Source organism: Chaetodon auriga, chromosome 23 (assembly GCF_051107435.1).
Source record: "Chaetodon auriga isolate fChaAug3 chromosome 23, fChaAug3.hap1, whole genome shotgun sequence".
Taxonomy (NCBI): Eukaryota; Metazoa; Chordata; class Actinopteri; order Chaetodontiformes; family Chaetodontidae; genus Chaetodon; species Chaetodon auriga.
The window spans coordinates 19258335-19277778 of NC_135096.1; the positions used below are offsets into that span (position 1 = coordinate 19258335).

Below are 19444 nucleotides of genomic sequence, written 5' to 3' on the forward strand. Positions count from 1 at the left end.
TTAGTGAAACCTTAAAGGAACTGTAGCGGAACTTTAAGGGAATGCTGGTTGGACCTCAGTGTAACTTCTGGTGGATGTTAGAGAAACCTATAAGAAACTTTAGGGGAACCTGAAGATTATCTTTGAAGAATGGTGGAAGAACCACTGAGGATCTTTCAGGGAATTGTGGAGGAACTATAGGGGAACCTTCGGGGAATGCATGTTATGAAGAAATTTCCTTCTTTAGGCCTAAAGGGTAATATGACAAACTGCCTGTCCTCCTGGGATGTGTCCACAATGTGCAGCTGTTCTGACAGAGGTGGACTTCTTTGTCTCTTAGGATACCAAAGCTAAGAGATTATGCTGAACTTTGCCCCGGATTTAACAGACAGACTGTTTCCTCTCAGAATGTGACCTGAGGATACGACAAGACTCAGGTTAACTGAGGTAAGCAAAGTTCCTCATGTTTAGAATGCAACACCCAACCTTCAGAGCAAGTCTTCTGTACTGTTCATCTCTATTCTCCTCCATCGAGCCTCCATAAATACTCCAGGCCTCCTGAGCCTTCTCCAGTTGCCAATTTGGGAACGATTTTTGTCACAAGTTAGCATCTTGAACAGGATCTCAACAGCGACTGGTAGGTGAAAAGTTTCTTTTATTTTACCATATCATGTCTACGTGTGATGGTATCAAAAAGAAACTGTATTTTGGTGTATCAAGACTGGTGGTGAAAGCGGAAATACTGACCGCTGCTGTAGTAAAGGAATAAGAAGAGCATGGAGGCTTGTGATGCTGCTGTAGTGTCCTCATGTGCATGTTGTATGTATAATGTTCTTATGTGCATACTGTAAAGATGGGTTTAATCAGTCCACAGCACAGGTCAGTCACATTAATGACCTCATTTAACACAGGGTAGTATGTATTGTATTGTATTGTATGCATTATGTATTGTACAGGGTAGGTATTTATCTGAATCTGCAAAGTAATCACAGTAAAGCTGTAGAATAAATAGAAGTAAAAGCACATTAACCTCCGTATAGGTAGAGTGGAGGTATACAGGTATGTAAAGTGGCAAATGATAAGGAAATACCTCAAGAAATAAATGTGAAAAAAATAAATAAATAAATAAATAAATTCTAAAAGGAAGCTCAGTTGAGATAAAGTGGCCATAAAGACCGGACGTATCATACAGGATATAAACAGAAATTCATACCTAAATTAAAGCAGCATCACGGTTAAAAATGATGTCAAAGTGTTCAGTAAACCCCTCAGTAGAATTTCCTGCTCTTGTGTCATGTGTCAGGCTTTACCAGCTTCAAGATAACCTCTGATGCCTGTAAGCAACACTGAAGGGCCGGAGACACGTAGAGATATGTAAAGGTGCCATGAGTCAGAATAAGAACCTTACTCAACAAACAGCTGATTTCAGAGTTCTCATTGTGCATTTCCAAAGATCAGAAGAATCTAAGAGAATTTAGAAAACACTTCTGGGTGTGGAAATCTAGGGTAGGCATAGAAACGGAACAATGCGAAACACAACTTTAGCATAACAGAAGAATTGTGTGATTATTGGAATCTTAGAAGAACTCTGGGGAAACATAAGGAGAACCCCAGGGGGACCTTCGTGGCATTTGGGGGTGCCATTAAGGCAAACCACAGGAAAAGTGGAAACTCAAGGGAACCTTGGAGGACATTTGGGATTACCATATAGTAATACTAAGGAAACCTTAGTCGAACATGAGAGGATCTTTACACAAAATGAAGGGGAACATTAGAAGAACCACTGGAAAATGTTCAGAGGAGCTTTAGGGGAATGCAGACATGTTGGAGATCCAGTTAAACATTTTTTTCCAGTGAGGCCATGTTCTAATAATAGAACCCAAACATAACAGAACCAGCCTCAGTGTTCGTTTTTACAGATGTGATGGATGATGAGTTGGATCATATGAACATGGGTTTGTGTTTTACAACATTTCTGTATTTAGTAATTAAATGTATTTATAACCGTTCTTCGTTCTGAGTGAGTGCAGCAGTGTTAGAAAACAGAGAACTGTTCCGCAGTCGGTCAGAGTGTAAAGAGGTGGAAACAGGAAGAGACACATCATAGAATTCATCCAAACACAATACACTCATTAGTCTATACTGGGGTGGGGGAGGTGGGGGTACTTCCTTTAACTGTGGTGGGCTATTTGGGAACCTCAAGAATTCACTCCTGCAGTCTGCAAGAGCATGGAGAAAACAACAGATTCAGATCAGGTCACATTTTTCACTGCAGACACATCTGATGTCTTTATTTCTTTCTGAGCTGCCACCTCGTCCTTCTCATCAAACATCCTCATTTCATTTTTTCATGTGAGGAATCACTGGTAGCCTTGTTTTGACCATAAAACACATGATAACAGTACACAGTATGTATATTTATACTCGCAGGTCCAAAATGAAAACTTCAAGGAATTCTATTAGGTACGATCAAAAGCTCCAGAGAAAAAGCTTTTTGAAAAAGAAAAAAGGAAAGTCTAACAAACTTTAACACTCAAGTTTGTGAGACACTCTAAAACTTATTGTGTTAAAGTGTGTCTGGATTCAATTCAATTGGATTCACAGTTAATGAAAACAGACATTAAAATAACAAGAACATGAATTTTCAGATCATTAAAAAACACTCACTCTCTGATCTCAATCACTGTTTGCAATGTTCTGTCTCTGTGTATGTTGGTGTATATACTACATATATCATATACATCTTGTTTAGAGTAGATTTTATAAAAGGTGGTTCATTGTTTTAAGTATGAAGGATAATCAAGATTATGCGAATCATTATTTTGTTTGTACTCATGACCTTAGTATTTTTGAGGTGTTGTATTCTATTGTGTTTTTTGTCTTTTTTTTTAATTCATTCTGTCAATGCGTTTTTATTTCTTTGATTCAGCTTAAATGACTTAATGTCCATCTACACCGTGTTTTTAAATGTTCTACAGAAACAGCAGCCACCAGGCGGCGACAGCGACTGTGACTGCTGTAGAAGAAAACGTAGAAGAAGAAGCAGCGGCCGTTGCGGAAGTGATCAGCTGACTGGTTTAAAGTTAAAACCGAAGCTAACAGTTATTCGTCAGTATCTTCATCAGTATCCTCATTAAACCGGAGACGTTTCATCCCTCCGGTGGAAATAACATGGCGTTTATCACAGCCAACTGGAACCCGCTGGGAGAAGCTTTTTATCGGTCAGTTTTTCTCTTGTTTATTGGTCAGGCAGCTGCCAGCATCCAGGGCTAACGTCAGCCCTGCGGCCGTGAACAGGGTCGATATTAGCTGTTTACTCACAGCCGGTTAATCCAGTGTGCTGGAAGGTGTGAACAGAGCAAACGTTACTGAATGTTAGCCGTCTGTTAGCATGGTTAGCCTGCGGATCGTATGACACCGTTAGCGTTAGCTTCAGGCTAGCTGTAAAAAGAACTGCTGTGTGTGTGTGTGTGTGTGTGTGTGTGTGTGTGTGTGTGTGTGTTTGTGTGTGTGTTTAACCATGTAAGTGAATTGCCTGCAGCTTTGGAGAGATGGACGCTCACCGGAAACGTGATGTAACTTATTGCTCTTGTTTGACATGATCGTATGCTCGCCCCGATAGAAGACGAAAGAAGCCGATTGCAGTCGGACGATGAATGAAAACGTGAGCTCGGATCTGGCGGGACTTGACTTCCTGCAGATGAAGAAGCGTTGATCTTCTTTCTCGTTGATGAAGAGGATGAAATAGAAGTCCACTGTTATTGAATGGAGATGGACATGACGAGTAGAGCAGTATGAGCAAACACTGAAAAGTTTGAAACCAGTTCCTGACTGATGGCTTCACTTTACAGATCACTGGAACTGACCAGAAACACGTGACCCTGTTCGTTGTCATCAGTCAGAAGCTTCTGAAATGAAGCTCAGAGATACGATCAATGAATAAAAGCAGCAGAGTGGAATCAGGTGGAGGTGATGCAGCAGCAGCAGCAGCAGCAGCAGCAAACAATGCTCCTAATGTGGAATAATAACTTCAGCCGCTCGTTTGCTGTGCGTCCGTTTTGCCTTCCTGCCTGAACTGAACACTGAGCTGCTGTGTTTTAGGATGGAGGCCATCATTCCTGTTAGTGCTAAACACAATTCTTCAGCAGGAACTTTATTAAAAATGATATGATGTCACAAACATGGACGTGTATGTCGTGTCCCACAGCTGCAGTCAAACAGCAGCTACAAACCCCAGATCATTTGCACTGATTGATTGTGATGATTTGGTTGAATCTTGTATGAGAAATAAGAGCTGAGTGCAGGTGAATGAGCCTGTGTGTTCATGTGTTCACGTGAATGCAGATCAGCACAGGAGGGTGAACGCTGCATGAAAGAGGCAGAACCTCTTCTTACCCTCCAAACAGCTTCACTGGTCTGGACCAGTTTACATGAGTAAACATCTGATGGAGTCTGGTGGAGCAGAACAAAAACCAAACAAGCGTTGATGAAGCAGCGTGACGCAGTGTGTGTTCATGTGTTCATGTGTGTCTCCAGCAAAACTGAGTTGTACGACATGTGCTGGAACCTGAGAGACGGACTCAGAGACTGTCTGGTGGCTGCAGCACCTTATGGAGGACCCATAGGTACATACACACATTATTATGAGGTTATGAATACTATGAATACTACACTCTCACTCTGTGCCCCAAAACCAGACTACAAGTACATTTTAAGAAAATTTAGTCTGTTCAGACTAAAAGCTCATTAAATACATTTTAATGGTGATGAAGATCTTGTCTGTCTGTCTGTCTGTCTGTCAGCTCTCCTCAGAGAACCTCACAGACGTTCTCCCAGTTCTCGTCCTCAGTTAGAGATCTATTCCTCCTCTGGCGTCGGCATCACCAGCTTCCCGGTAGATCATCTCCTCGCTGACCAATCAGTCCTGGTTCACCAGAACCACCTTCCTCTCCTTCTTCATCTTCTCCTTCTTCTTCGTCTCATTGTTTTGTTACTATTGTCAAGCAGACTATTCTAAGTATTTGTTTCACATTCAGTAGTACATAGTATGTTAATATACTGTGTGTAGTACGGTCCCTCTGAGTGTTTTCTTTATTATGATAATGTGTAGTGTAACATGTAGTATAGTCTATAGTACTGTGTTTTCATGTTTGTATGGTACTGTTGCAGTGTATTATATGTTACCTTATGGAATGCAGGGCTCGAGACTGCGACCTTTTTTTCAGAGTTTGCGAGTAAGAATTTCATCTGGTCGCGTTCGTGCGAGCGCATCAGTTTTATGGCTCCGTGTTAGACATTGTGGTTGAAAGTCGTCCCTTTTTTCACTGGTTTAGTCAGCCGCCTCCACCTGCACTCTCTCCTGATGAGACAGCGCTGTCGCGTGCACATAAGCCGTCGCGTAAACGCGCAGCGCACAGAACTTCAAGACACCAAGACTAGCGTTTCGCTATTCTCAAAAATGAAGCGGTCTATTGCTGATTTTTTCCAAAAAAAAATTTGTTACGGGGTCGACACAATTTAAGATGGAAACTGTGAAGTTACACAACGCCAGCATAAAACACAAAACCTGTCGGGACCAATGCATCACCCGAAACACTGAGCCCCTCCCGACTTTTTTTCAGCGGATGGATGAGAGTAATCGCTCAACAGAAGAGAACGAAATGATCATTAAGTTTAACACTGCCTATAACATAGAAAGAGGAACTCCCGTTCACACAATTCAAATCCCAGATCGCACTGATGAAAAAAAAAACGGGCTGAATGTGAACCAACCTATGCCAATGACAAAGCATGTGCCCAGTTCATAGGAAAATCATGTGCTGGTGCGACCAACTGAGAAAGTTGGTCGCACCAGTGCTACCAGTGGAAAAGTTAGTGTAGAGCCCTGGAATGGTACATGTAGTACTGTATATGTAATGTGTACTCGGATCATAATGCTGGATGGCCTGTAATGAGTTGTCTCCACCTGTCTCTGTGTGGCTACCTGTCTGTCTCTCTCTCCACCTGTCTGTCTCTGTCAGTGGAAGAGCGGTCCAGTGGTCCACTTGGGTTGGACAGTCAGTGACGAGCTGTTGTGTATTCAAGAGGACGGATCAGTTCTGATCTATGATCTGTTTGGATCCTTCAAGAGACACTTCAGCATGGGACAGGTCAGTCCGTCAACTCGTCTCTAACCAGTTAACTGACCCCAGTTATGGGGCTGGGTTTGGACCTCACGCTCAGTCTTCCTGTTGTTCTAACAGGAAGTGGTCCAGAGTCAGGTCTTAGAAGCCAAAGTGTTCCATTCTCCTTATGGAACAGGTGTTGCCATAGTAACAGGCTCCTCTCGCTTCACCTTGGCCACCAACATCGATGACCTGAAGCTCCGGAGGTTACCTGAAGTCCCCGGTAACACCTGGCTCACCTCAGTCTATAGTGTTGAACTTATTGAAATCTGTCTGTCTCTCTGACCTGTCCGTCTCTTCTCAGGTCTGCAGGGGAAGCCGTCCTGCTGGGTCATCCTCACTCAGGACAGACAAACTAAAGTCCTGCTGTCCAACGGACCTGAGCTCTACATCCTGGACAACACGTCCTGTACTGCTGTGGTGAGACAGCAAGAGAGACAGACGCTGATTCTGAAAAGGACGGCACAGATCATATAAGTTCAGCCTTCAGTGGACAGTGTCTCTGCTTGCGTTTGGCGGAGTTGTCTTTTTTCCCTCTGTGTGATCACTGAAATCTGTGTGACGTATTTTACAAACAGCAGGACTTTGTTACGTTCAGGTCTGCGGGTGCTCCTTCGCTCTCACCTTCATCCGTCTTCCTCTTAAGGCTAATTTTAGTTTTACAGGGACAAATTTAAAGTGGAGGACAGACAGAGGGACAATAAATACAGGAGAATCCTGGAAAAATGGAAGTTTTTCGAGTCTGCGGTCTTCAGTCAGTTTAGAGGAAAGTTCAGAAGTGATGTTTATACACAACTTATTCCAAAAAAGACAATCAATATTCTGTCCTCAGTGTCCTCCAGGTTTCAGTCCCCAGGCCAGGAGTGTCATTCACATGTCTATGCTTTTCAGTTATAACAAACAGGTAGACAGACAGGTGACCTCACGTGCCTGTCTTTCTCCCTGAATGTCTTCAGTGTCCTCCGGGCTTCAGTCCTCAGGCCGGCAGTATCGTCCACATGTGTGTGTCTTTCAGCTATAAATACCTGGCTCTCTTCACTGACACTGGACACCTTTGGACAGGGTCCTCCCACCTCCAGGTGAGCTCTCCTCTATCCAATCAGCTGTTTGATATAACCTGAGAGGGCGGGGTCTGTGTGGATGGATGACAGGTGACTCTGTGTCTGCAGGACAAACTGAGTGAAGTTGACACCAAAAAGTCGACACCTCCCAGACAGATGGTGTGGTATGTACACCTGTCTACCTGTATGTCTCCCCATTTTACCTGTCTGTCTGCTCTTTCCCGATGTATCTGTCTGTGTTTGCCTGGTTTTTGCCTGTCCCTGTATTTATCTGTCTACCTGTTTGTCTCCCTGTATGCATGTCTCTCTTTCTTTTTACCCTTTTGTCCACCTGTTTACCTGTCTGTCCGCTTAGTGACATCTTTGTCTGTCCCACAGTTTTCCCATCCCTCTGTTTACATGTCTGTCTCTGCTTATTTCCGTGTCTGCTTAGCTGCTCATCTGTCTGTTCACTGGCTGTTGACCTGTCAGTCCCCCTGTCTGTCCACTTATTTACCAGTCTGTTTGCCTTTTTGTCTGTCTGCCCATCCATCTGTTTACAGGTTTATTTATCTACCTCTCTTTCTTTTTACCTGTCTCTCAATCTGTTTATCTGTCTCTCTGTAAGCTTACCTCTCTGTCCATTGACCTATTCCACCTTCTTTACCTGTCCAGGTGTCGCAGACCAAAAAGTCAGCAGCCGTCTGTGGTGTTGATGTGGGACAGACTACTCATGGTGGCTGGAGTCTGTAATGACACCATCCAGTATCCTTGGAAGCAGTTCAGACTGGAACCATCAACCAGTTCAGACTGGTGCTCCAGTTGCTGGTGAAGGTTCTCATGACATTAATGTTATTAAGGTGCTTCTGGAGCTTGCTAAATTTATTGTGGGGCTCATTATGGTTCCTGTGCAGTTTAAGTTCTTCAGGGCCTTTTTAAAGTTCTTCTGAAACTGCTCAACGTTCCTGTGGGGCTTGTTAAAGTTCACTTTGGAATCAGTAAGTCTACTTGCTGATTGTTAAAGTTATCTTGGGACTTGTCAAGGTTTTCCCTGTTGCTTGTTAAGGTGGTCCTGAAACTGCTTAAGCTTGTTAAGGTGCTTCAAGGGTTACGTTCTCCTGGGGCTGGTAAGGTTATCCTGGAGATTATTGAGGTGCTCTTCTCCATGATTGGTTAAAGAAACTTCTTCATTTGTTTCAGGTGACCTCTTTTGAGTCATTCTCTACTCAGGTGAGGTTTCACCCCTGTTTGACCCTTGACGCTTGGCCTCAGGTTCCCCATTGAAGATCAGTGTGTTTTGGTCGGAGAGCTAGATGGAGTTCGGATTATCAGCTCAACCAATCAGGAGCTGCTTCAGGAGGTTCCTCTCGTCTGTCAGGATATCTTCAAGATCGCTTCCATGGCTCCTGGAGCTCTGCTGCTGGAGGCCCACAGGGAGTACGAGGTAAGAACCCATCTGTCTGCTAGCCTGCCTCTCTGTCTGGCGACCTGTCTGTCTGAAGCCTTGTCTGCCTGACTACATAATAATGTGTGCTCATAAAGGTCTCACATTCTCTGATACAAGTGGAGGATTTGAATTGTTGGTCACTTAACAGCTGATTTCTGTGTTTGTGTAGAAGTCAAGTCAGAAGGCTGACGAGTACCTAAGGGAGATCAAGGAGCAAAGCATGCTGGGAGAAGCTGTCAGACAGTGTGTGGAGGCAGCAGGACATGAATATGACACTAACACCCAGAAATCCCTGCTGAGGGTGAGAACACAAGGCACACTTTGTTGTTCAGTGTTCTGTGTCAGTGTTCTGTGTCAGCGTTCTGTGGCATAACATCTGGTCCTGTGTCAGTGTTCTGTGCCAGTGTTCTGTGGTGTAACAGCTGGTTCTGTGTCAGTGTTATGTGTCAGTGTTCTGTGGTGTAACAGCTTGTTCTGTGTCAGTGTTCTGTGGTGTAACAGTTGGTTCTGTGTCAGTGTTCTGTGGTGTAACAGCTGGTTCTGTGTCAGTGTTCTGTGGTATAACAGCTGGTCCTGTGTCAGTGTTCTGTGTCAGTGTTCTGTGGTGTAACAGCTGGTTCTGTGTCAGTGTTCTGTGTCAGTGTTCTGTGGTGTAACAGCTTGTTCTGTGTCAGTGTTCTGTGGTGTAACAGCTTGTTCTGTGTCAGTGTTCTGTGGTGTAACAGTTGGTTCTGTGTCAGTGTTCTGTGGTGTAACAGCTGGTTCTGTGTCAGTGCTCTGTGGTATAACAGCTGGTTCTGTGTCAGTATTCTGTATCAGTGTTCTGTGGTGTAACAGCTTGTTCCGTGTCAGTGCTCTGTGGTGTAACAGCTGGTTCTGTGTCAGTGTTCTGTATCAGTGTTCTGTGGTGTAACAGCTTGTTCCGTGTCAGTGCTCTGTGGTGTAACAGCTGGTTCTGTGTCAGTGTTCTGTGATAAAACAGCTGGTTCTGTGTCAGTGTTCTGTGGTGTAACAGCTGGTTCTGTGTCAGTATTCTGTGTCAGTGTTCTGTGGTGTAACAGCTGGTTCTGTGTCAGTGCTCTGTGGTATAACAGCTGGTTCTGTGTCAGTGTTCTGTGGTGTAACAGCTGGTTCTGTGTCAGTGTTCTGTGGTATAACAGCTGGTTCTGTGTCAGTGTTCTGTATCAGTGTTCTGTGGTGTAACGCTATGTTTTGTCCACCAGGCGGCGTCGTTCGGGAAGTGTTTTCTGACCGACTTCAGTCCGGATCCGTTTGTGTTGACCTGCAGAGAACTCAGAGTCCTGAATGCTGTCAGAGGGAGCAGCGTAGGCCTGCCACTGACACACACTCAGTATCCTCACAGACAGGTGCACCATGGGTAGTGTAGTGTACGGCCATCTTTTGTCCAACAGTCAGTTTGTAATCTTTAATGAGCAGCAACTGTGATATGGTCATTTGATGTTTGACCACCGAGCAATCAGATCAGTCTTTAGTTTTACTCTGTTACCATGGTGACGAGCTCCTTGACATCTGACCTCAGGTTCAAACAGATGACTCTGCAGGTGCTCATCGACAGGTGAGTCAGCTCTTCAGACTCTTTGTACCTGTCCGTGCCTGGCTGTCTCTCTCATCTGTCTGTCTCTTCTGTGCCTGTCTGTCTCTCAGGTTGGTGTATCGACAGTTTTATCCCTTAGCCATAGAAATCTGTCGTTACCTGAAAATTCCAGACTATCAGGGAGTCAGCAGAGTCCTCAAGCACTGGGCTTCATGCAAGGTAACCTGTGTGACCTTACTCACCTTATTTACTGGCAGAACTCACTTGTCTAACATGCGATGTGGTTGTGGCTGTGTCCAGGTGCAGCAGAAGGACCTATCAGACGAGGCCATAGCGAGAGCCGTGTGTGTCAAGGTGGGAGACTCACCTGGTGTTTCTTACTCGCACATCGCAGCTAAAGCTTATGAATGTGGACGCACTGAGCTCGCCATCAAGGTAACTCCATGTTGACATGATAATTCAATATTTCTCAATTTTTTATATATGTGTGTGTGTGTGTGTGTGTGTGTATTTACACATACACATACGTATGGGAAACCCTTGAAACCCTTGAATGGTCCTGTTATTTCTTTGTGGGTTGATCGTGAACAGCAGCACACGTTTTGTCTGATGTGACACATCAAGTCGTGTCAGGTCACATCAGGTGCGTCTGACAGACCTACAGAACAGTTCCAGTCAGTTTAAGAATGAGCCAGGAACTTCACAAGGATAATGTTTTTAGTTTTAGTTTTTATGGGGGAGGACAGAGGACCAGTGAACAGAACAAATGTGGACACGTGGACATGAAACATATTTTCAGATTCTGATTTTTTTTTAAAGTTTCCTGCAATATCACAGTGATCCAGTGATGCTGTCTATACATCCATGAGTACACTGCTGCTAAAAGGAGCCGCTAACAGATGCCGCTAACAGCAGCTGCTAACAGCTAATTGAGCAGACTATTAATGGTGCCAGCTTCAGTTTTGGTCTTGTTTTTAAGTTTTAAAATGACTTTTAAGATGTCGCCTCTTTGGAATGAGGCGCTTCACACTCGATGGTCACTTTTCTGCGGTTGTGTTTTGCTGTGTTGACCGTCGAACATGCGGATCATGTGAGCTGCTGCTTCCGTGTCATTGGACAAACGTTTGATTGACGTGACTTTGGTTTTGTTATTTGAATCTTGTATTTTTCCAGTTGTTGGATTTTGAGGCTCGGTCTGGAGAACAGGTTCCTCTGCTGCTGAAGATGAAGAGGAGTCAGTTGGCTCTCAGTAAAGCTGTGGAGAGTGGAGACACTGACCTGGGTGAGTCTGTTAGCCACACCCACTGCCTGTCTGTCAGGTTGATGATGTCACTCTGACTGTTTCTTGTGTTTTCAGTTTATACGGTGGTGACGTACCTGAAGAACGAGATGAACCGAGGAGATTTCTTCATGACGCTGAGGAACCAACCGGTCGCACTCAGCCTCTACAGACAGGTACTCATCGTCACCTTCTTCATGATAACCCCTCCTCCTCCCCCTCCCCAGTCCAAACGTGTTGAAATCCACCAGAAATACGATGAAATGGTGACAAATGATGAAGAGGGAGATAAAATAATAAAACATAATCAGATAATCTCAGTGATCTGCTTTAAACATTTATTCTGATCACATGTCTGAGGTAAACAGGGTCATGGACTGAAGACCTGAACCAATGTGATCTCCTGGTTTTGAGTTGGGGCGATATCACAGATCAGATTTACTCTTAATCAGTTTCCTCTTTTACTGTGACAAAACCTGGAAAGCACTCTGATTCATCTGTAGTTTGTTAATCTGTGTGTTGTTAATCTGTAGTTTATTAGTCTGCAGTTTGTTAATCTGTGTATTAATGATCTGTAGTTTATTAGTCTGTAGTTTGATGATCTCTGTATTAATTGTGCGTTATTAATCTGTAGTTTATTAGTCTGTAGTTTGTTCATCTGTGTGTTGTTAATCTGTAGTTTATTAGTCTGCAGTTTGTTGGTCTGTGTATTAATGATCTGTAGTTTATTAGTCTGTAGTTTGATGATCTCTGTATTAATAATTTGTGCGTTATTAATCTGTAGTTTATTAGTCTGTAGTTTGATGATCTCTGTATTAATAATCTGTGTATTAATGATCTGTAGTTTATTAGTCTGTAATTTGATGATCTCTGTATTAATAATTTGTGTGTTATTAATCTGTAATTTATTTGTCTGTAGTGTGTTAATCTCAGTATTAATCTCTGTGCTGTCAGTTCTGTAAACTGCAGGAACAGGAAACCCTGAAGGATCTTTATAACCAGGACGATGATCACCAGGAACTCGCCAACTACTACGTGACTGCCAGTTACAGAGAAAAGGTAACAAACACTCTTTGCTTCAGAAATTCAGAAATGTACCGAACGGTACCCACGCAGGACCAAGAATGTGCTGCCTGTCTCTCTCTGACGGACTGATTGTCTGTCTGTCTGTCTGTCTGTCTGTCTGTCTGTCTGTCTCTGTCCAGAGGTTAGAGAGCCGTCTGTCTGTCCTGCAGAGTGCTGTCGATGAATACAACAAGGCTAAGAATGAGTTTGCTGCGAAGGTAAAACTCTGTCACACATGATTGTTTTATTTAACGATTATCTAAAAAATAAATATGTAACACATTAAATCAAGTCTGAGATGCTGATCTTCAGAAACGTATTACAACCCAGACCTCCACACTAACCCTGAACCCCCTGACTGCTGGTTCAGACCTGGAGTTCTGGTTCTGACATGTATACACACCAGTGAAAGCTGCACTTTAATGTGGGCCTTCATGAGCCTGCAGGGGCCTCAGAGTTCTGGATCAGAGGGTCTGTTCCAGATTTCGTCCCTAGTCTGGAGGACAGAATAACTAAAGACTGAGACCAGAATCAGTTAGTCATGTTACAAAGATTTACTTCAGTTACTCTTAAAACGCAGCATGCAGTGTTGAACATTATTGTATGGATAAACTGTTTAATTAAGTCTTATCTTATGTTTGAGAATGGCTGCTCACTGACAGCTGTTTGCTCTGGATTAACACCGATGCTTCAAGTCCACTCAGCAAGGACAGGAGTGCAGAATAAACTCTTGATATCACCTCCAATATGCTTTTATACTGAAAGTAAAGTGTCTGTTTCCATTCATCAGTCACCTGAGTTCACCTGATCAGACAGGTAGTCGGCAGGTGGCTCTGCTCCTCAGAATCTCCTCGTCTTCGATTTAACCTCCATTTATTCAGAGATTACTGGAAATATGTTGTCTTCAGGCCACAGAGGACGAGATGCGGCTCCTTCGTTTCCAACGGAAACTGGATGACGAGAAAGGGGCGGGGCTACTGGGGCTGTCCCTGCAGGTAGGTAAAGGGGTGGGGCTCGGGATCTGTTCGCTACTTTCACAGCAGACCTCACAAGAGGGACTAACCAAAGTGCAGGTGGGAGTTGTGGACTGGGAGCAGATCCAGACCTGAGACCTGCAGGGACTCAGAATCCGCTGCAAGAAGAGTCTTTGTTGTATTTCTTTGTGTTTTTAGCTCTTTGGATTGAAGTCTTCGTGGTACACCTGTGCAATGTGATTAAAGCGAATCTGAGACAACAACAGAGAACAAATCCTCGTTCCCCTCAGAAGTGAAGTAATGGTGGTCATCATAGTGATAGGAACATAGAGGTACTTGTATGTGTGTATTTTATGTGAAGAGAATCCTTCAGGCCCCAGAGTGAATTAAAGATCTATAATTAACCACCTTACAGGTGACACCAACCCTTTCCTGAACACTGAGACCAGGATGTAACCACGGCCAGCCTTGTGATGTCACTTCCTGTATGTCCTGTTTCTGCAGGCGACAATGGAGGCTCTGCTGGCTTTAGGACTCCACAAACAAGCAGAACAGCTTTATAGAGACTTCAGAGTGCCTGACAAAAGGTGAGATGTTCACAAGCTGATGTCACTGCTGGCTCTGCTGTGATTGGCTGAACACAGGACTCTCAGGTAACAGTCTAAAGGTGGTTTCTCAGCAGTCTTCAGAGGTGCGCATATTTTCTGATTTTGTCATTCTTCATACATCATGAATCCCAGAATTCATCATTTTGGAAATCATATTTTTTTCACTGGACTTTGGTCTCCTCACGCTCGAAGTTTCAGCCGGAAACTTCAGCTGAATCCAAACCGTCAAACTGCAAACGCGCTTTTGAACTTGTCGTATTTGTCGCTCAGTGTCTCATGAGTTCAGGCCTTTTCCTTTGACGTTGCTCAGTGTTTCACGTCGTCGTGTGAACGAAGACGTCGTCAGCTTCGAGCACTTTTGTTACTTCATCTCCATCCAACTTTATCGACAACACTTAAACTGACACTTCAGCTCTTCACAGTTCACGAGAACTCTTCCTTTGCACGTCCCTCCACCTGTCTGTCTACCTGTCTCCGTCTCACCTGACTGTCTCTCTACCTGTCCACCTGTGCAGGTATTGGTGGTTGAAACTGAAGTCTCTGGCAGAGAAGGAGGAGTGGGAGGAGCTAGAGAAGTTCTCAAAGAGCAAGAAGTCTCCTATTGGCTACCTGGTAAGAACAAGTCGTTTTAAATAAAGATTATACAAGTTTTCTTATGAACACTGTTAACTCGTTCATTTTAAATAAAGAACTACATTTCCCACGATTAGCTTAGCATAGCATAGCTTAGCATTGTCTCTTCTTCAGGCATTTGTTGAAGTTTGCATGAAGAGTAACAACAAGTACGAGGCCAAGAAGTACGTTTCCAAGGTGACGCCTGAGCAGAAGGTCAAAGCTCACCTTGCTGTCAGGTAAGCCTTGGAACACCTGTGAAATCCTCAGACAGGTGAAACCTGACCACTCAGGTAACTCTGATTGTTTTTTACCTGCCAGTGATCTTGAGGGGGCGGCGGACGCTGCGATCGAACGCAAGAATGAATCAGAGATGGCGGCGGTTCTCTCCAGATGCTCCGCCTCTGATCGCTTGTTGATTGACAGATTGAACCGAGCCAGAGCCTCCGCTGCCAAAAAGTGATCCATCATTAGAATGCATGTACAGAGACAGAAGAGAGTTGACTGCCAAAACGTGATCCATCATTCAGAGTGAATCAACAGAAACATCAGCAGCTCTGCTGCCAAAGAGTGATCCATCATTAGAATGCATGTACAGAGACAGAAGAGGGTCAACTGCCAAAAAGTGATCCCCGGTGTACACAGAGCAGGCGTTACCATAGCAACCAGCCTGGAGTTTTTCTCTTCTTTGTGTGCTTCAACGTCAGCACGAACACAGCTGGTGATGGTATTGATCTGCAGTAATAAATAATGTATTGATTGATTAATGATGAGCCAGCTGATGTAAGTTGTTAAATATTTCTTCTTCTGTGGTTTTGTGTGAACTTGAATAAAACCCTCCAGTCCTTCAGTAACTGGACCAGGCGCAGAATAATTAATTGGCTGATTATGAATAAATTCAGCATGTTGCTTTCAAAAAGTAATAAATGTGTTTTTTGTGTTTTAATCAGGAACTTAACGCGTAATCTATCATGATTCTTTTCTTTTCACTAAACTCATTTGTGCTGTATCAACCTAATCAATAAGTGTCGACTATCGATCAGACCTGTGTCATGGATTTCGCTGAGTCTGGTCTGGTGCGTTTCGTCAGAGTCGGCCGGTTTTCGGGTTGGGAGGGCGGAGCGTTCAGGTCGTCAGCTGAAGCAAAGAAACCTCATGAAACTTGTTTGATTGTTTTGAAAGTACTACAGCACAAATACTTCACAGTGGAGTACTGCAGGCTGCAAGTTACTGCAGGTACGTTTTAAATCTGTTTCCTCCAAATGTGTAAAACTATTGCTTACGTGAAGTAGGACACGGGTTGTACTGCATATGCCTTCTGTAAGTACACGGTTACTTTTAAGCCTGTTTAAAGTATCTGAAGTCCAGCATGGGCTTTAAAAACCCAGACTCCATCCAAACATCACTCCGTTTACAGCGCACAGGGCCTATGGAAGTTGTAAAAGTTTGAAATGATTTTCGAATCGATTGTGAATGTCAATATCCACGTTCGTCAACGCACCAAACTAGATTTAAATTCGCTCAACATTGACGTCGCAACATGGCCGCTGTCGGTGAGAAATCGCTGTGACGAGTTCCTAAAATTTTCATTCAAATCAACTTCTGTCATGTGATTTGTGAGCCGAATGAAGGGAAAAGGCACAGAAATTCACCCAGCTTTTGCCGTTAGAGTCCAGCAGGTCTGAAGTGTCGCAAAACATGGCAGACACCAAAAATGTCGAATTGTTTAAGAAGTCTGGCGACGGAAATGTGCTGCGGCAGCACTTTAGTTACACATTAACTGACCTTGTTTAGTTCATAAACAGTGAACATAGGAATCTGTCAGTACTACAGTATCATTACGTACTAGTTAAATAAGACTTACAGCAGTATTACATGCAGTAATTATGCTCTATACATGTAGTATTTGAGTGCTGTGGACTGGGTGATAGTCCACAGTACTGCTTGTTCTCGTATGCTGTGTGTGTCGTATCATTTAGTTGCTCAGTACTCTCTGTAGGACACATAACATAGCAGTATAATATGCAGTACTCATGTCCTATACATGCATTATTATGATGAGCAGATTATATATTGTGTTATTATGTAGTACTATGAAATGCAGTAGTATAACATGCAACAGTACTTCAAGCATTACCACAAAACTCCAGTCGTCAATAATAAAAACACAATCGTTTATACTCAAACTGTAGTTTTCTGTAGTGTCTCTGAGTTCATGTGTTCACAAAGTGGTGAACCTCACTCCACCTGTTACTAATCAACCTGTTTATCCGTGAAATGTTCCAAACAGGTGTTTTTGGAACGTTCCCCATCTTTCCCAGTCTTTTGTTGCTTCTCTCCCAACGTGTCTGAAATGTCCAGGCAAACAGGTGGTGATGTCATCTGCGAAGGTGGAATGTGTGGTGAAGGTGAGCTCTCTGATTGGTGAAGGGCCAGTATGGGAGGAGTCAGAGCAGACGCTGTTGTTTGTCGACATCGCCGGGCAAAACATCCACCGCTGGAGCGCAGCGACCCATCAAATCCAGTCTGTGGAAACAGGTCAACCAATCAGCACACAGGAAACAGTTTAGTTTGGGAATCATTCTCGGCTGTCTCTCACCTGTCTGTCTGCCCTCAGGTGACACAGTGGGCTTCGTAGTTCCTCGCAGGTCAGGTGGTTATGTTGCAGGTGTGGGTCGCAGCATCGTGGCTGTTGATTGGTTGACTCAGGTGATGACATCATTGGTGGAGGTCGACGAGGATAAACCGAACAACCGACTCAATGACGGGAAGGTCGATCCGTTTGGACGCCTGCTGACAGGTGAGGCTGGTTACCTGTTTGCCAGTCTGTTGAGCTGTCTATCTGATGTCGTGTTGCCACGGTAATGGTGTGTGCTGTCTCAGGTACGATGGGGAAGGAGGTGAGACCTGCTGAGGTTCAGAGACAACAGGGGTCTTTGTTCTCTGTGACCTCTGACCTCACTGTGACTAAAGTCCTGAACCAGGTAATGTCAACCGTTGCCTGCCTGCCTGCCTGCCTGCCTGTCTGTCTGTCTGTCATGTGTCATGTATGTCCCTGTCTCACTGTTAGGTGGACATATCCAATGGGTTGGATTGGTCTTTGGATCAGAGGACATTCTTCTACATTGACAGTTTGTCTCTGACTGTTGACGCCTTTGACTACGACTCAAACACAGGACACATTGGTAACTGCACTTACACTGATTTATACTTCAGTACGCACAGATATACACGTACATATATATTTATTGACACACACATGCACTGAAGGAATTGGAGTGTGTGTGTTACCTAGGTAACCGTCGTGTGGTGTATCGTATGGAGGAGGAGGAGGGTCTTCCAGACGGGATGACAGTCGATGCTGAAGGTCGTCTCTGGGTGGCCTGTTACAATGGAGGACGCGTCATCAACATCGACCCTGTTACTGGTTAGTTAAACTGGTTATACTGGTCATGCTGTCACAATGGAGGACAAGTCATCAACATCGACCCTGTTACTGATCCTGCTGCTTGTAACCCACTAGTGAAGGTTCTGCTGGTTCTACTGGTCGGGTTACAGAATGACTGGTTGTTTTGAACTGATGAAGATGACGATGAAGAACAACTGTTTAAACTAATCCACTGTTCTCTCAGGTGTGCGGCTGCAAACGGTCTCTCTGCCGGTGACGAAGACCACCTCATGTTGTTTTGGAGGTCCAGACTACTCTGACCTCTACGTGACCTCGGCCAGTCTGGGCCTTGACCAATCAGAGAGGAGACAACAGCCACTGGCCGGGGGAACCTTCAGGGTCAGACTTGGTCAACAACTCACCAGTTTGCACTTAATTTGCTGACTCACCTGTGGTCAGTGTCACACACCTGATGATGCTAACTCTCTGTGTGTGTGTGTGTGTGTGTGTGTGTGTGTGTGTGTGTGTGTGTGTGCGCGCGCGCGCGCGTGCGCGCGTGTGTGTGTGTGGGCGGGCCTGCAGGTGACAGGACTCGGGGTCAAAGGTCGTCCTTCAAACTCATTCTCTGGATGATCTTCAGGAGATGTCAACAGCCAATCACAGCACAGATCACCTCCAGGAAGTCATTAACATTTTGATTGGTTAGCTGTTAGCTGCGTGCAATAGATAATTATTGAACCGGATCAATAATGTTATCTATAATGGCTTATCATAAGTTTTAGCTTACAAAATGTTTAATTATGATTTTAGGTTTATTTTCAGAAAATAAATAAATGAATAGACTGGCAGCCAATCAGAAACAACAAAACTGTTAGACAGACATTCAGCAGCCAATCAGAGTCAGTAAATTCTTGTATATTCTTCTATGTGACTTTGTATAATGTGAAAATAAAAATTTGAGAGACATCGGTCCAGGTACTGTTAAAGACCTGCAGCTGAGCCCCTGAGGAGTATGGGTAATGTAGTTCAACAGTCAACGTGAGTTTTAATGTGACCAAACCTGAACAAACACAGCAACAAGTGAACAGAACAGATGTTCTCCTTTTTTTAAAAAAAAAATGTACAAAATAAAAACAATGCATTGATCTTAAAATGCTGAAGAGAATGTTTCGTCTTTGTACCATTTGGACTTTTTCATGCAACTATATGATACAGTCACACTGAACGGAGGAAAACTGCCCAGATGGTACAAAAAGAAGCCCAAATTATCTCAAACTGCCCGTTTAATTAAAATCAGGACCGTTTTCACAGGTGACAGCTGGAATTAACAATG

General features: G+C 44.0%; 2 protein-coding genes across 3 annotated transcripts; both read left to right on the top strand.

Annotated features, from left to right (window-relative positions):
- The first annotated feature begins 3009 nt into the window (after window positions 1-3009).
- vps16 (VPS16 core subunit of CORVET and HOPS complexes) lies at window positions 3010-15669 on the top strand. Of its 2 annotated transcripts, XM_076723574.1 has the most exons (25): window positions 3010-3200; window positions 4516-4604; window positions 4782-4873; window positions 6000-6128; window positions 6222-6366; window positions 6448-6563; window positions 7100-7222; window positions 7313-7368; window positions 7859-7948; window positions 8456-8627; window positions 8800-8931; window positions 9854-9981; window positions 10171-10206; window positions 10296-10404; window positions 10486-10620; window positions 11359-11467; window positions 11543-11640; window positions 12419-12523; window positions 12670-12747; window positions 13438-13524; window positions 14008-14090; window positions 14627-14723; window positions 14859-14962; window positions 15045-15182; window positions 15293-15669. In XM_076723574.1, the coding sequence occupies exons 1-25, from the start codon at window positions 3151-3153 to the stop codon at window positions 15306-15308; spliced, it is 2517 nt and encodes an 838-aa protein (XP_076579689.1). In that variant the 5' UTR covers window positions 3010-3150; the 3' UTR covers window positions 15309-15669. The 2 variants fall into 2 exon arrangements, with proteins under 2 accessions (XP_076579689.1, XP_076579690.1); XM_076723575.1 differs by having other exon boundaries at window positions 15045-15317.
- On the top strand, window positions 15644-19260 carry rgn (regucalcin). Its single transcript, XM_076723577.1, has 8 exons — window positions 15644-15959; window positions 17085-17261; window positions 17341-17523; window positions 17607-17707; window positions 17794-17908; window positions 18019-18150; window positions 18356-18510; window positions 18694-19260. The coding sequence occupies exons 1-8, from the start codon at window positions 15776-15778 to the stop codon at window positions 18742-18744; spliced, it is 1098 nt and encodes a 365-aa protein (XP_076579692.1). The 5' UTR covers window positions 15644-15775; the 3' UTR covers window positions 18745-19260.
- Window positions 19261-19444: the final 184 nt, after the last annotated feature.